The 15,088-nt window shown below is 49.2% G+C and overlaps 1 protein-coding gene across 1 annotated transcript; it reads left to right on the forward strand.

Annotated features, from left to right (window-relative positions):
• Positions 1-982: 982 nt before the first annotated feature.
• Positions 983-14,627, forward strand: DIS3 (DIS3 homolog, exosome endoribonuclease and 3'-5' exoribonuclease). Its single transcript, XM_063304533.1, has 21 exons — positions 983-1,242; positions 1,349-1,506; positions 2,546-2,739; positions 3,152-3,225; positions 4,183-4,347; positions 4,812-4,982; positions 6,315-6,428; positions 6,512-6,649; positions 7,019-7,165; positions 7,846-7,962; positions 8,443-8,544; positions 8,789-8,853; positions 9,140-9,224; positions 9,815-9,942; positions 10,789-10,875; positions 11,712-11,868; positions 12,221-12,435; positions 12,889-13,057; positions 13,416-13,574; positions 13,713-13,835; positions 14,141-14,627. The coding sequence occupies exons 1-21, from the start codon at positions 1,015-1,017 to the stop codon at positions 14,225-14,227; spliced, it is 2,883 nt and encodes a 960-aa protein (XP_063160603.1). The 5' UTR covers positions 983-1,014; the 3' UTR covers positions 14,228-14,627.
• The last annotated feature ends 461 nt before the right edge of the window (positions 14,628-15,088 follow it).

Below are 15,088 nucleotides of genomic sequence, written 5' to 3' on the forward strand. Positions count from 1 at the left end.
ACTTTGAAACAAACCCAGTTCCAACAAGCACCATGTTCTGAGGGGTTCCTATGAACACTGCCCTCTGATCCCCCCTTTTTAATCCTGTTAGTGACTGACCCAGCCTGTTACCCAAACCTGGTTCAAGTTATAGTGAATTTTACTTATTAACCCACATCTGTATGCTGTCTATTCCTTGAGACTATAAGCAGTTTGCGGTATATAAAAACCACAACCTGTAGAAAACACAATAAACCCCCCCAATTTGATAGCTTTGCTGCTTAAATGCTGTACGTGTAAGCCACCTTCCAACCCAACTCACAGAGTTTAGGGTTAAATGTGACATTGTAGGTGAAGGAATTACCATTAAAACCCGCAAATCAAATCAATCTTTATCACAGCCACAAGCCAGTGCCGAATGTCCGTGTTGTGGACCCCCCCACCGCCCCCTTCAGCAGAGCTCAGACACAATGGGTAAACTCGCAGCTTCCAAATCAATCCGACCGTTGGCGAAGTTAGGTCAGATTGAGGCGATTTGTCAATGTCACCATTGGCCTAAAGACAGAGAGGGGCACCAAGCACGTCCCTTACACCAACTCCGGATGCAACGGACACCCCCGTCCGTTAAATGGGGCTCTTGCGGCCCAGCGGAGTCACGGAGGCAGCCCGGGAGCCTTTCCTTTCCGGTCCGGCCTGGGCTTACCTGCTTGATTTCTGAGCCCGGCCGGTGAGGGGCAACCCCGCTGATCGGCCCGGTCCGCGAGAGGCGTCCGCCGAACACCCCTCCACTCGCCCTGGAAGGGAAAGGAAAAGCGCTCCGCTCCCCTGGAGGCACCCGGCGCGTGGACTGCGCAGGCGCGGCAGCAGGCACCGCCTCCCCCTCCGTCCGCGCGCCTCCCGCAGCCATGGCAACGCAACGCCCGCGCCGGCCGACCACCGAGGCGGAGGCCAGAGCGGCGGGAGCGGAAGTGCCGTCCTCCCTTCCGGCTGGGCTGCGGGCCGAGAGGCGGCGGCGGCGGCGGGGACGGCGGGGCGATGCTGACCTCGCGCGCCTTCCTGAAGCGCACGCGCGGCGGCGCCGTCCTCAAGGTGGTCCGCGAGCACTACCTGCGCGACGACGTGGCCTGCGGGGTGGCGGCCTGCGCGCTCTGCGGCGGGGAGGATCCCCAGCGCGGCCTCGAGGCCCGGCCGCGCGCCCCCGCCAGCGCGCTCGCCGCGCGCCCGCACTACTTGCTGCTGGACGCCAACGTGGTGCTGCACCAGGTGCGTCCGACGCCGGAGAGGGAGGGTCCCCCGCCGGGCGCTTCTCCGCGTGGCCTCCTTTCCCAGGCTGACCTCTTCCTCCCCCTCTCTCCCTCCCCCTGCGCAGATCGACGTGCTGGAGGACGCCGCCATCGGGAACGCCATCATCCCGCAGACCGTCCTGCAGGAGGTGCGGAGGCGCAGCGCGGCGGTGTACGGGCGCATCAAGGACGCCATCGCCGCCCCCGAGAAGCACTTCTATGCCTTCGCCAACGAGCACCACAAGTACGCCTCTCGGGCCTGATGCTGCCCGACCGTTCCTCTTACTCTGCAGCGAGGTTTCTCAGCCTGCGCGCCTTGAAGAGGGTGCACGCCAACTCGCAGGACCCCCCGGCCGGCTGTTGGCGTCCGTCCCTCTTAAGGGTGCGGAGGTTGAGAAACCCTGGCCTCAAGGCAGGCTGAGGCCTTCCTGGGGGGCTGGATTTCTTACATGCTCAGGACCTTTTGCTGCAATGAAGCTGCTGGGTCATGGTGTGACGACAGAGTTGTGAGGCCTGCACGGACCCCTCTCTGGTGCCTTTGAATAATTTTGTTCGCATTATTCCATATGTACAGCCTTACCACCTTTATGTGATGAAGGCTATCTTGCTATTTGGTTGGGAATTAGGAGGATCGTCTTTCTTTTCATCCTAGTCCCTTTTTATTCTGATGAAATGTAACACCGTTGCCCACCTGATGCCCGGTTTCTGCAATGGAGCTAAGGCAGTGCTTGATTTGCACTCCCTGGCACTGATATTTCGGCAGGGTAATGAACCTCTTCCTGCCTCTTTTGTTGCTGGTCCACAAATCTGTGGTTAATGAAGTCCACTGTTGGGTGGAAAATGAGGAACGCTGTGGATTAGGACCCAGCAGTTTCTTCTACAGTGCATACATTCGACTCCAATTAGGAGTTTCTGGCTCCCAGAGTTATTTCAACGTTTGGACGCTGTTAGAAATGGTGCTAGGCTTTCATGAAAGTTGTGCAAAGGCTTTGTGCGCATCAAAGCAATGAGAATCTTCGCCATATCTCACTGTGGTGCTGAAGCAGCTTGATTCTCTTGATGGGCTGGTGCAACGTTACATTAAATTCCAATTTTGAGTTCCATTTCACCCCTGGAGGGCTTTCTCACAATTTATTAGCATTCTTAAAGCCATCTTAAAATTTTCAGTAGCATTGGTTGAGCAAGGTAGGGGCAGAGGGGATTGATCTTACTGAAATTGGTATAAAACGAAATCACGGTATGGTTTTCATTTCTAAAACGAAACTCTGGGTTTTTGTTTGCAGAGAGACCTATGTAGAACAAGAACGAGGAGAAAGTGCGAATGACCGGAATGACCGGGCCATTCGGGTCGCAGCAAAGTGGTATCAGGAACACCTGAGTAAATTGCAAGGGGAAGAAAGTGTCACGGTCATCTTGCTCACGAATGACCGGAAAAACAAAGAGAAAGCTGTGGAAGAGGGAATCACTACGTATACCTGTGAGTCCAGCCTTCTGGCCTTCCTGGCTGCAGTTTGTCTCCTAAAAGCGTCAGAAGGGCCATGCTGGATCTGGCCCGGCCTGCCTTAGTCTGGCGTTTTGCTTCTTGGGAGTGGCAGACCAGTCGCTTCCTTTTAGGCTTAAAGCCCGTCAAGAATTCTGGGAATCCCAACATCCCCGGAAGGTTGTCCTGGACTGCCGACCTACCAGTCCCCTTTGGCCTCTCTTCCTGGTCATTGTGATCGTGCATCTTATTGTTTGAAGCCTTTCCATGTAATCTCTCTGTGGAGTGACAAATGTGTGCTCATGCCTCATTTGTTACCCACAGCTCTCCATTCTCCCTCAAGAACGTTTTCTGCTGCGTACATGATTGATCTTGATCTCGTAACATGTAAATTACGGGGGTTTTGTAGGCGAAGAATACGTAAGGAGCCTCACAGACAACCCCGAGCTTGTGGACCAGCTTGCTTGCTTGGATGATGAAGAGGTGTGTTTCCAACTGCCAGTGGTATTTCTTGTCCTTAATTGTAAGAGCTGGAAGCTTAACTGATCAGTCAGATTAATTGATTAAAAGGAGGTCAGCATCTGAGTATTTAATAAACATTTTATTGTGCAGGGCAGATGACAAGCATTACCTCAGGGATAAGACCATGGAAATATTATCTTGATTTGTTCACTAAGCTTTACTGTATCATGTTTAGCATGCTGGGGCTTATTAGGCATTTTAATTGCTATATACTTTTGCTTCTGTATTTATTGTTCTTTGCATTCTCTCAGAAGCAGAGTTGGGTATACGTTGTGTTGATGAGAGTATTTGGTGTTAGGCAAAGATGTAAGATGGTTGCTACGCTTGTCCCATTTCCGTTTTAACCACTTATCTCGGTACTGTTGTGTGGTATTTTTCTGCTAAAAGAGGCTCACAGTCATTCTTACTTTTTTTTTTTTGGCCAAGGACCACAGACACATTGTAGTGAATAATTGGAAAGGCTGAATGTTTCTCTCCTTTTTTTCCTGAATTCTTTTGGAAATCGGGGCAAGCAATTGCACAATTGGGAGCCTTCCTCCCTTGAGGCAAGGGTGGCTACTGGTGACGGCATCCCTGCCATTTTCTTGATGCTGCAGCGGAAGGGGTTTCCCGTTGCCTTTGCCAAGGATTTTTTTTTTTTTAAGTTCCCAGGCCAGCCAGCAGAACTAACCAGAGTCACCCTGGTTGGCAGATGCTGCTTCCCACTGGCTTGTGGGGAGGGGGTGAAACAGGCCATTGTCCCCCAGCGGCTTGCTCCTGAATCCTGGCAGCAGGGTCGATAAGCAGATGTTCCCTTCCCCTGGTTTAAAGATGGCAGCTGAATCCTGGCTCCGATCTGAGGGGCTGAAATTTAGTCCCGAAGTTCATTATCAGTCGCAACAGCGCAAGGGACCTTTAGCGTGCAACTATCTCTTGCAGAATGAAATTGAAAGCAGCAAGATCATTTTCCCGGAGCACCTCCCTCTCAGCAAACTGCAGCAGGGCATTAAGTCTGGCCTTTACCTACAAGGCACCTTCCGAGCTAACAGGGACAACTACCTGGAAGCCACGGTTTGGATTCACGGGAACGACGGAGGGAGAGAGGTGGGTTTGGTGTGCTGATTGGCCGTGGAATTCTTTATTAGGAAACGCGTAATTCCATCGTGGTCCGGCGATGCTCTTCTCTGAACGCTTGCGTGTCGGATTGAAGAGTAAGGTGGGGGCAGAAAATGTGCACTCGTGTGAGAGGCACCTTCTTGAAAAAATATTGATGGTTGCCCTGCCAGTTAAGGATCAGATGGACCTGCTGGCATCTTGCTAGCTCCACCTGCTGGCTTTGATTGCTGGGTTTAGGGACCTTTCAAGTTAGTAATATGGACGCAGCGCCCCTCTGGAACTCTGAAACATTTTTTTTTTAAATGTAACGGGCGATCTTTAATATTATTCTCTTGGAGGTGGGTCACTATGGGTTCCTTCCCAGGACTCTTGGAACACACCTGTCTTCTCTTGGATGTCGTCTCCAAGTATGGCTTTTGGTACCTAAATCTGATTATTTACTTCCTGTTCAGGTGATGATTCAAGGCCTTAGAAACTTAAACCGTGCAGTGCATGAGGATATCGTAGCGGTGGAACTCTTGTCCAAGGATGCCTGGGCTGCCCCATCCTCTGTGGTCCTGCTTGACGACGAGACCAAGAGCGAGGAGGAGGATCCTGAAAAAGAAGAGGAGAATCAAAGCAACGTATGACATGAAAACAGCAAGGTCTTTGCGTCTGTGCTTGCCCTTCACAGTCTTGCAATGAAGCCTGTCCCCTGGTGGTTCTGTTCGATGGCCAGGAAATTGCACGTTTCCTGTGAAGCTCAGAAGAAAAGCAGGATTTTGTGAACTGGGCCAGAATGCTGCCTCATGAGCATTTCTTCCTCAAAAGCAAATTTCTAGCCTTTATGGCTATGAAGCTGTGTCCAAGTTAAGAACAGGGCTTGCAGAAGCTTGATTCGTTAGAGCCTGACTTCTCTAAGTGCCAGATTAACATCCTGCCCTCCCTTCAGGGGCTTCCATGGCTGAGGGAGGACTCAAACCTGATTCTTTCTAGGGTTGGTCTGATTCCCAGGGTGCGAGGCTGGACCTGTCCTGCAGGCTGGCTTGGTAACTTGTGCATGCCAAGATGATGACAGCAGATCAGAAGGCCCGGTGGAAGCTTATTCACTTCCATAGTTCGACTGTCATGGACTTTCCTTGGAAAGAATTTGATTTGGCATGCAGAATTTTACTCTTTTGACACTCTTGGGATTTCCTCAAGCTGCTGAAGTCTTGACCCCTTGAAGTCCAACTCATGCTACAGATAGTCCAGTTAGTTTTGCAACTAAAGGCTGGAAACCGTTTGGATGTTAATTCTTTTTCTGGCAGCAGCAGGCATTCCCAGTGAATTCCTGGGATTGCCTAGTGTTCAATCCACCCAGCCAGCCTTTTTGCAGGCTCCGGAGGGCCCACATTCTGAAGGAGATGCGTGTAGATGAAGCAGGTGATGTCATAGTGATCTGGTGGTGTGGAATTCTTGCCTCTGCTGCTAAGGCAGCTGGAAGGTCTGCTCAGAGGAAGGCAGATTGGTCGGTTCCTCAGTGGCTGAAGGGATCACCAAATCCAGGCTTAAGGTGGCTGCTGTGAAATGTCCCGTGAGGCCTTTCCCTCGTTCCGGGCTGCGGCTGAAGCCTGTCTGGCAGGAGACACCAGAGAGAGGGGCTTTTCAGTGATGTAGCCTTTTCCTCGACCGTCCTTCACCAGCTGCTCCCACAAGCAACAGCACTAATGAAATGTGTCGTCTGCTGTACCTTCCTGCTTTTCCTCAAAAACCTTTTTCATAAGTGTTTTCCTTTCCTCTGTAGTGTTCTATTTGCACCTTTTTAAACTGTTGTCGCCCACCCTGACTGAGGTGCAGATGTCACAAGGGCAGGGCACACCGTGTCTTCCAAATACAGACCGTAACCTGGATATAGAGGTTCTGCCTTTAGCTGATTGGTCTACCTGTTTGTCAACCTCAGGCTTAATTGCAGCTATATATTCTTAAATCCTAAGCTGAAGACTTCTGTGAATAAGGCAATGCTACGACCAACAGGCAGAGTTGTGGGAATTATACGAAGAAACTGGAGACCTTTTTGTGGCATGCTTTCTAAGTCGCACATAAAGGAGGTAGGAACAACGATGGCTGGACGCTTGATTTGGCAACAGCATTCTTGATCGTAATAAAAGCCATTGTCTTTGCTCCCTGTCAGGCAAGGCGGCACTTATTTACGCCAGCTGATCGGAGAATTCCTCGAATCCGGATAGAAACAAGGCAGGCTTCGATCCTCGAAGGGCAAAGAATTATTGTTGCTATCGATGGGTGGCCTAAAACATCAAGATATCCTAACGTAAGTCGGAAATAAAATGTAATTATGCTTAGTAGTTGCTGAAGATTAACTGATCGTTGGACTGTTACAAGAAAAAAGGGTTCAGTCAACCCTTGCTGATAACTAAAATTCCAGAGTAAGGTTACACCAGATAATTGTCTTTAATGGGAGACTGCCAGGAGATGCCAGAGTTGTAGAGTGGACTAGTTAATTGTGTGTGAATATATACTGTATATACAGAACTGTCCCACTTTTGGCTAGAGCCGAGATCTCCATCAGATGTAGGGCGGCCTCTTAAAATACTGTTCTCCCAACTGTCTTCCTTATTCTTTTTTTTTTACCCAAATCTGCTCTTTCTCATAGTATTGGTTAAATTGTATCTTGGTTTAGGGACATTTTGTAAAGAATTTGGGAGCAGCCGGTGATAAGGAAACGGAGACGGAAGTCCTGCTACTTGAACATGATGTTCCTCATCAACCCTTTTCCCAAGCCGTTCTGAGTTTCCTGCCACAGATGCCCTGGAGCATCACTGACCAGGTAGAGCCACAGCATCAATTGCAAGCAAGCCCCCCCACACTCGGCATCACACACACTTTATTCCATCGCAGTTCACGTTACATTGCCGAGAAATGAAGTCTGTAAAATGAAGAAATTGGGTTTTTTTCTACCTTGGCTCATAGGTTTTCCTCATTTACTGTAGCTGTGGGATAAAGCTTTTCTTCCAGTTTTATGTAGAATAAAGTAAAATTCAACATTAAGTGATGTTCAGTGACATGATTTTTAGTTTACCTTTCTTCTGCTGATAGCATGAAATAGGTGTCTGCTTAGCATCTCCCTCTTATAGTCGGCAGTTGTATGTTGTGAGTAATTGCAGAACATCCTTAAGACTTCTTTTGGTATCCTTTTAATTCAATCTGGTCTTTGTTGCATTTTGCATGGGAATTGTTTGTTTTTCTTTAAGTTGCACTTTTCTCTCTGCCTATGATTCACATAACTACTTTAATTTTCTTTAAGCTCCTGGAAGAATTTTGCAGCTTCCAAAGCATATATGAAAATGTCTTTGCTAGACTTTAAGGTGCCACAAAATTATTTCGTTTGCTTGAGACAGAACTGGCATTCAGCAGAATCTAATCTGAATTAGCCAGCCTTATAACTTGGTGGTTTTGACAGTACTTTTGACAATGGCATAAAATTCTTTTTGAAAAACAAAATTTCAGGATATGAAGCAGAGAGAGGACCTGAGGCATTTGTCCGTGTGCAGCGTGGATCCTCCTGGATGTACCGATATTGACGATGCGCTGCACTGCAGAGAACTGGAAAATGGAAATCTGGAGGCAAGTTCTTTTGAACGTCTCTGAAAGGCCGGTGTGCATTTTCATCTTTTTATGGAGTCCTCCTTGAGCATCCTGATTTCTGTCTGCAGGGAGGGGCAAAAGCATCGAGGGTGGATTAACTCCAGTTGCCCCACAACAACCAAATAGGTGGAAGGGTTTTTCTTTGGGTGAGAATTGTTAATGGTGATATACCTGGATTTAGGGTCTCTGCTGTGGCTTCTTTTCACCTGCAGTTCTTCAAACAGTTCTGTGCACCCCTCAGTTGAGGAGGCTACATAAAATGCATTCTTTGGTTAGCGTAGGATCTTTTCTGCACCCTGGCTGGATGTCTTACAGTTCTGTGGGAAGCCCTGAAAATGGGATAGGCCTGGAAGGAGAAGATATTGAGGGGAGATAACTTCACACGGTGCTCTTGAGGCGGGCAGAAATTCAGGAAAAGATGGACTTTCCTAAACGCTAAAGAGTCTCTCTGTTTTCCAGGTTGGGGTGCACATTGCAGATGTCAGCCACTTCATCCGCCCAGGGAGTGCTCTAGACCAAGAATCGGCAAAAAGGGGCACCACTGTGTATCTGTGCGAAAAAGTAAATTTTGGAGACATGTTTTCTTCTCTTGCTTATAGCTTGGGCTCCCCCCACCCCCCCAAAAAGTATATTCCAACTTTGAGTACGATGGAACTCAAAGCGGCTGTTGCCCTTGTGCGTTTGAGTTGCGCGGGGGCGTTGGCATGCGTGGGGAAGAGCCCTGCTTGGAGCCTGGCGAGCCTTTTGTGGTTGTCCGAATAGCTATTATCGGCTCGCTTTCCACAACACCATCTATTTCTTGCAGAGGATCGACATGGTTCCAGACCTGCTGAGCTCCAACTTATGTTCACTGAGATCCAACGTGGACAGGTAATTGTAAGAGGCCAACATTTCAGTCTTGACTATTCTGCCTGTTGTGGGTGGGCAGCTGGGCTGTTAATGGCGTAGCCCGTCCAGCTGACTGCTTTCCCTCCCGAGGCCCAAACCCATTGTTTGAGGGTTGGGGGGCCTCTGTGGCAGGGAGGGTTGTGGGGCAGGGGCTTGTGGGTTAGGGTCAGGGTCACTGAGATAAAATGAGGAAAGGGTCCTCTGCTGACCGGTGAACACCTAGTGGTGTGCTTTCCTTTTCTGTCAGTAACTCTCTTCCTTTCCTTAGGCTTGCCTTTTCGTGTATATGGGAAATGAATCAGAATGCTGAAGTCCTGGGAACCAGATTTACAAAGAGTGTCATAAATTCCAAGGTAGGGTTAAAGTGTATGTGGCTTTGAAAATCAATGCCAAGTCATTGATTTTGGACTTCGGTTAACTCTGAAAAGAGCTTGCATGCACTGAAGTTGATACGGAAAAATAACTCTGAATGTTCTGTGTTCAGGTCTAGATTGCAAACACTGAAAATACTCTCCACAAATTGAAATTATTTACTCAAGAGGAAATCCTTCAGTAAAATATGGAAGATGAGGGACTTGGACAAGGAGCGTGAAGTTATTTCTTCCATGCACTGCTCTCTAAAACTCAAGCTCCTTTAATTTGCTTTTGTATAAAAACCAGTAAGTTTCTCTTCCACAGAGAAGCTGCTTATTCTGGTGGATATAAAAGCAACCTCTGCACGTGTAACACAAAATTCATACACACACTATCATAAACACGGAGATGCAGGATGACAGAATGAAAGCACGCTAAAAACAAATTGTTGTGTTTTCCCCAACCGCCCAGTCACAGCCTTGGACTACGAGGCCTCAAGCAGATACCAGAAATTTCGTGTTTGACTTTTGTCACGTTTAAGTCGGTTGCCTGTATCCTCCTCCTCGCTCACAGTTCTTGTCCTTTGAAGGCTTCGCTGACATACGCTGAGGCACAGATGAAAATAGACTCTGCTGCTTTGAACGATGACATCACCACCAGTCTGCGTGGGCTGAACGGGTTGGCCAAAATCCTTAAGAAGCGCCGGCGAGAAAACGGGTAGGTTGTTCAGGCTGCGTGTGGCACAGAGCAGTTTCTCCTCGAGTGGTTGCAGTCCTCGGCTCCTGACTGGTATCGGCCAGCAAGATGCAGGTTGCCAGCTGGAAGGAAGGAATGTCATGAGTACTGATGGCGAGCAGGATGGGGCCCCTATCCAGGGGGGAAAACACATGTGTAGCACTGAGGAATTAAGCAGCCATTCAAAGAGACACAGATCAGACCCGCCTTAACTTTCGGGGTTTATCTGTCTGGGTTTTTCCCACGCTTCTTCAGTTTGTTAGGATTCCGTTTTATGTAGCAGTAATAAACACTAGAGACCTACTCCTCGTCTCAGTTGATTTCTGACTGTTAGGACAAGGAAGGATTTCAGTCTCTGTACTGAATTTCCTCAGAGCTCTCTTTGGGCAGTTCTAATGCGATCAGATCGGTGGACGTAAGTTCATTTCTCTGAAAGGCATCCTGGGCCCGGCCACCAACGATCTCCTGCGATGCGCCACCGAAAGGAGAACGCGTGTGCGACACACGAAGCCAGAGGTCCGGCCTTAAGGGGGCCGCTGGAGGGACCAAGAAGCCAGCCAAGAGCTCTTCCCTAGGACTTGCGTCAGCCTTTGGCCCGCTCTGGGTTTCAGCACAAATGCGTGGGGGGGGTGTCACTTGGGCACAAGTCCACGTGAAATGGGTCTCTGAACGCAGGATGGCCGGAAAGTGCTGGTCGCATTCCCCGTCTCTCTCAGAGTGGATCTCCTTTCCCTGTGGAATGGGGTGGTGGGCACAAGTCACTTCAGGGTTATTGTAAAGATCTGTAGTTTGGTGCAAAACACTCGCTTTATTCCCCTTGCTTCCCAGGGCTTTAACTCTTTCTTCACCTGAAGTTCGATTCCACATCGATAGCGAAACCCACGATCCGATTGATTTGCAGACCAAGGAGCTGAAGTAAGCGCCTGCCGTTTCTTTCGCGGGCCCATCTGCCAGGTCCAGGGGTGCCTCCGTCCTAAACCTTTAGGGTGCCGCCTCTCCCGACGATGTTCAGGTTGGCGGGGTTGGCCCAGTGGGCTGGAGCTGTAGTGTGGCTTGGAGTTGCGCATGAGCCAGGTCGTTGTGAAGTTTAACTCCAATTGTAGCTTGGTTCCACACGTGAGCCTGGCCGTCGGGTGGAGTTATTCGGGACTGGAACGGCAGCCACGTTGCAGCAGTTACTGTTGCATTCTTGCTTATTGTCCAAGGAGCCCCTTTACGTTTCTGCGAACGACCGTTGTGCTGTTCTGGGATTGATACTGCCGGAGTCGGTCCCAAGTCAGCTGGAAAAGCTTTGAACGGGGCCCCTGTGAAGCTGCTCAGTCGCGGCTGTACTTCGCCGTGCCTTACTCTTTCCCTGCCCTGCAGATGGAGTGGGACCCGTCCCCTTGCAAGGACGGCCGCTCCCAAGCTGGGTGCTGCCCTGAACCATCAGCGAATGCCCGAGGCTGCTCGCATGGGCGCCTGTGCAGCCGGAAGGCCTGGGCACCCATGGGTGGCACCCTGAGATTGGCATGGCATTGAGTCACCGAGGTCCTGGGTTAGTGGGTTGCTTAGTGCCGCTGATAGGGCCTGGACATCCCCCTGCTGCTGTGCGCTGTCCAGGGCGCATAAAAGGAGTGGCGTTCGGTTGTAGGGCCGAGGTGATCCGGACATGGTGCTCCTGCTGTTCTGCCCTTCGGGAAAACGCAGGGGCCAGGTCGAGGCGGGCTCTTTTCCTGGACTCTCAGGAGCATCCACTTCCCTTTTTGCAGAGACACCAACTCCATGGTTGAAGAGTTTATGCTGCTTGCAAACATCTCCGTTGCCCGAAAGATCAACGAGGAATTTTCGGAGCATGCCTTGCTGAGAAAGCACCCCGCCCCGCCCCTGTCCAATTATGACATCCTGGTGAAGGCTGCGAAGGCTAAGGCAAGGCCTCCTGGGGGTGGGCTCCGCATGGAAGGCCCTGCAGCTGGGGATGGCCCTCCCTGGATTCGTGCCTACCTTTCCTGCCAAGTCGAATAGGCTCCAGGAATTTTGTGCCACCTGGCACGACTCTCCCTTAACTCTGGCGTTGAACCAGCTTTAGAGGTGCAGCACAGTTAAATCCGCGAGGAGTCTGTTCGATGCCGGTTGTCTTGAAGTGCGCTGCGTTTCACAGTCTTCCTTGGCATCGCTGCCTTCCTCCAATTGGTGTCAGGAACAGAGCCTCATGTTCCTGGACGGCATCATCAGTCTGCAATATACTGTTTTGAAACCCTGTCTTGTGTCTCCATTTTAGGGCTTAGAAATCAAGACTGATTCTGCCAAAGCTCTGGCTGATTCCCTGGACAGGGCAGAGTGTGCTTCTTTTCCCTATCTGAACACCCTGCTGCGGATCTTAGCCACGCGCTGCATGATGCAGGCCGTTTATTTTTGCTCTGGAATGGACAGCGATTTTCACCACTATGGCTTAGCGTCGCCCATATACACCCACTTCACTTCTCCAATCAGAAGGTATTGCTGCTTGGGACCTCTCTGCAGAGCAGATTTGAAGTGAGGCTGGTACTGATCACGGCTGCCCGATTTGATAGGAACGTTGTCCCACCGAAGGCCATGAAGCCAGCCAGCACCCTGCCGTGGCTTCGGTGGTCTGATACTCTGAAGCTGTGCTAAAATGGGAAAGGGAAATTGTTATTTCCCCCAGCCCCTCCCAACAGCTATTCCAATATGAACCCCCCCCCCCCGAAAAAAAGGCATCCTGCAGTCTCTTTTTGATAGCAGATCCCCACCTTGCCCACCTCTCTGGATCTCCGGGAGTTTAGCACTGATCATAGTTCCTATTTGTGGAGTTTTAAATGCTGTGGAAGATCGTTACAAAACCTCAACCTTTAATTTGGGGATGACGCACCCTAAAAAAAATGCCCGTGGGCTCTCCTCAGTGAAAAATCTTTGTTGGTCTTGTTGCAGATACGCTGATATTATAGTGCACCGACTGCTGGCGGTGGCCATAGGGGTGGACGATACTTACCCGGACCTCACTGACAAACATAAATTGGCGGATTTGTGCAAAAATCTCAACTATCGGCACAAAATGGCCCAGTACGCCCAGAGAGCTTCCGTCGCGTTCCACACCCAGGTGAGCAGCCCCTGAATGCTGAGGAAAGGTGGGATGTTAAAAGGGGGGTCCCGAGGCCACCCAGAGGCTCAAGATCTGTTGCCTTGCAACCGTTGTGCGTTCAGCTGGACCGTCCTGAAGCCTCTTCGCGACGCCACTCCTGGTCTGGGGTCAGGCGGCAGATGGCAACTGGTCTGGGGGGATGGCCCTGTTGTAATTCAACACGTCCAGCAACTGGGGCAGCACTTCCAAGTGTCTGGAGTAGGGCTGGATGCATATTGTACATCGGTGATTTTATGAACAAAAAGGCTTCTTTTTTTCTTTCAGTGGTGTCAACCAGGGTTGTGTGTTGACAGCTAAAACTTCCTTTTCCTTCCAGCTGTTTTTCAAAAACAAGGTTGCGGTCAGCGAAGAGGCCTACGTTCTGTTTGTTAGGAAGAACGCAATCGTAGTTCTGATCCCCAAATACGGTTTAGAAGGCACCGTTTTCTTTGAAGACAAGGCTAGGCCAAAAGCAGGACTCGTATACAACGAGGAGGTACGGCTTCCTTTTGCAAAGAAGAAACGGCTTCTTTTTGCTTAAGTGCATGAAGTGCAATAGAGGATCGCAGGGGTCTCTATGACAGTTGCGCAGAGCTTCCTAAACGGAAAATAATTAAATGTGTCCTTTCTATAGATTCCTTCTCTTACTGTGGAAGGCACAACTTTCTGTACATTTGACAAGGTTAAAGTCAGCATCGTGCTGGATTCGTCCAACATTCAGCACCAGAAAATCCGTATGACGCTAGTAGAGCCTGAGGTAGGTTGATGGCAATTGTGGGTGAAGGTGATGGCAGAACACCTGCCCGATGGGATGGGAAGTCCCAAAAATGGAAAGAAGCCCCGGGAAGCCACCTGCACGATGTGGCCTTTTTGGAGGAGACTGAGATTTTGAACAGAGGCTTCAGAGGTAGCTTCCGCTTACAAACTGAGGCTCGTCAAAGGGTCTTTTCACCTGAGATTTTAAAACTTGTACTAAAGTTGGTTGGTAAACTAGCTTTAAAAAACCCTGAATATCTCTGATGTTTCCTCAATTTCATCTAACGTGATTTACCTATTTTTCAGATTTTAGGCTCTAGCCATCCCAGAGATGCCACGCAGCTAAGCGGTAATGAAGAACCAGAGACGAAAAAGAAGAAACTGGGAAAATAGGTTCATTTTAGAAATGAATCAGTTGCTAGATTGGGAGGTAAATTTTATCTGGGAAAAAAAAGGATAATCTTTTACACTCGTAGAAAAGACTGTTAAAGGAATCGGGTAACATTTGCCCGTTTTTAAAATCTCCCCTGATAATAATGTAATTACATACTCCATGAATTTTATTGAAGACTCCAACGTGAACAGGAACTTCTGGGAAACTTCTGGGTCTGTCTATACAGACAGGAAAGGACACTATATTTTAACATTTCCATGACAAAGGAAAGTAGATACATAGGTTTGTACATTTACAGCTTTGGCAGCCTGAGTTGGCACATTTCAGCTTTTTCATTTGGATCCACTTTTAATTTGTTAGCAAAATAAAACCGATTTCTAAAATCTTTTAAACTGTCAATCCCTCGGCCCTTTTTTCTAAAAAAGAAAATGCGGTAAAAGGAGATAAACAATAGGATTGGTAGGATCACCACAGATCAGAATCGTAGGCCAGCCAGGAAAGGCCGTGTCAGCGTCCATGTTTTTCGGCTCAGATGTTTTGCTTTCATGGTGTGGAGATACTTGGTGAAAGCATTTGTGATGTCCTGCTCCTGTCACGTGAACCTGTTTTAAGGAGCAGAGCACCTGCTTCCATTTGCCAAAAGAAAACCAGCGGAGCTTGAGAGGGTGAATTGGAAGGGGCAAAATCAAAGTTCTAAGCTTGGTTCTCAGTTGGTGCTTCTGTTTTTCTTATCTGCAACTCTCTTGTTATAGGTGAAATTACCGAACCCCAGTAATTTAATTAACATATTTAACGAGTGCTGTAAAGAAAATCCAGTTTGTAGCTACTTAGGAGGGATGACCTGAATAGCCAAGGAAGAA

Source organism: Candoia aspera, chromosome 5 (assembly GCF_035149785.1).
Source record: "Candoia aspera isolate rCanAsp1 chromosome 5, rCanAsp1.hap2, whole genome shotgun sequence".
Classification (NCBI taxonomy): domain Eukaryota; kingdom Metazoa; phylum Chordata; class Lepidosauria; order Squamata; family Boidae; genus Candoia; species Candoia aspera.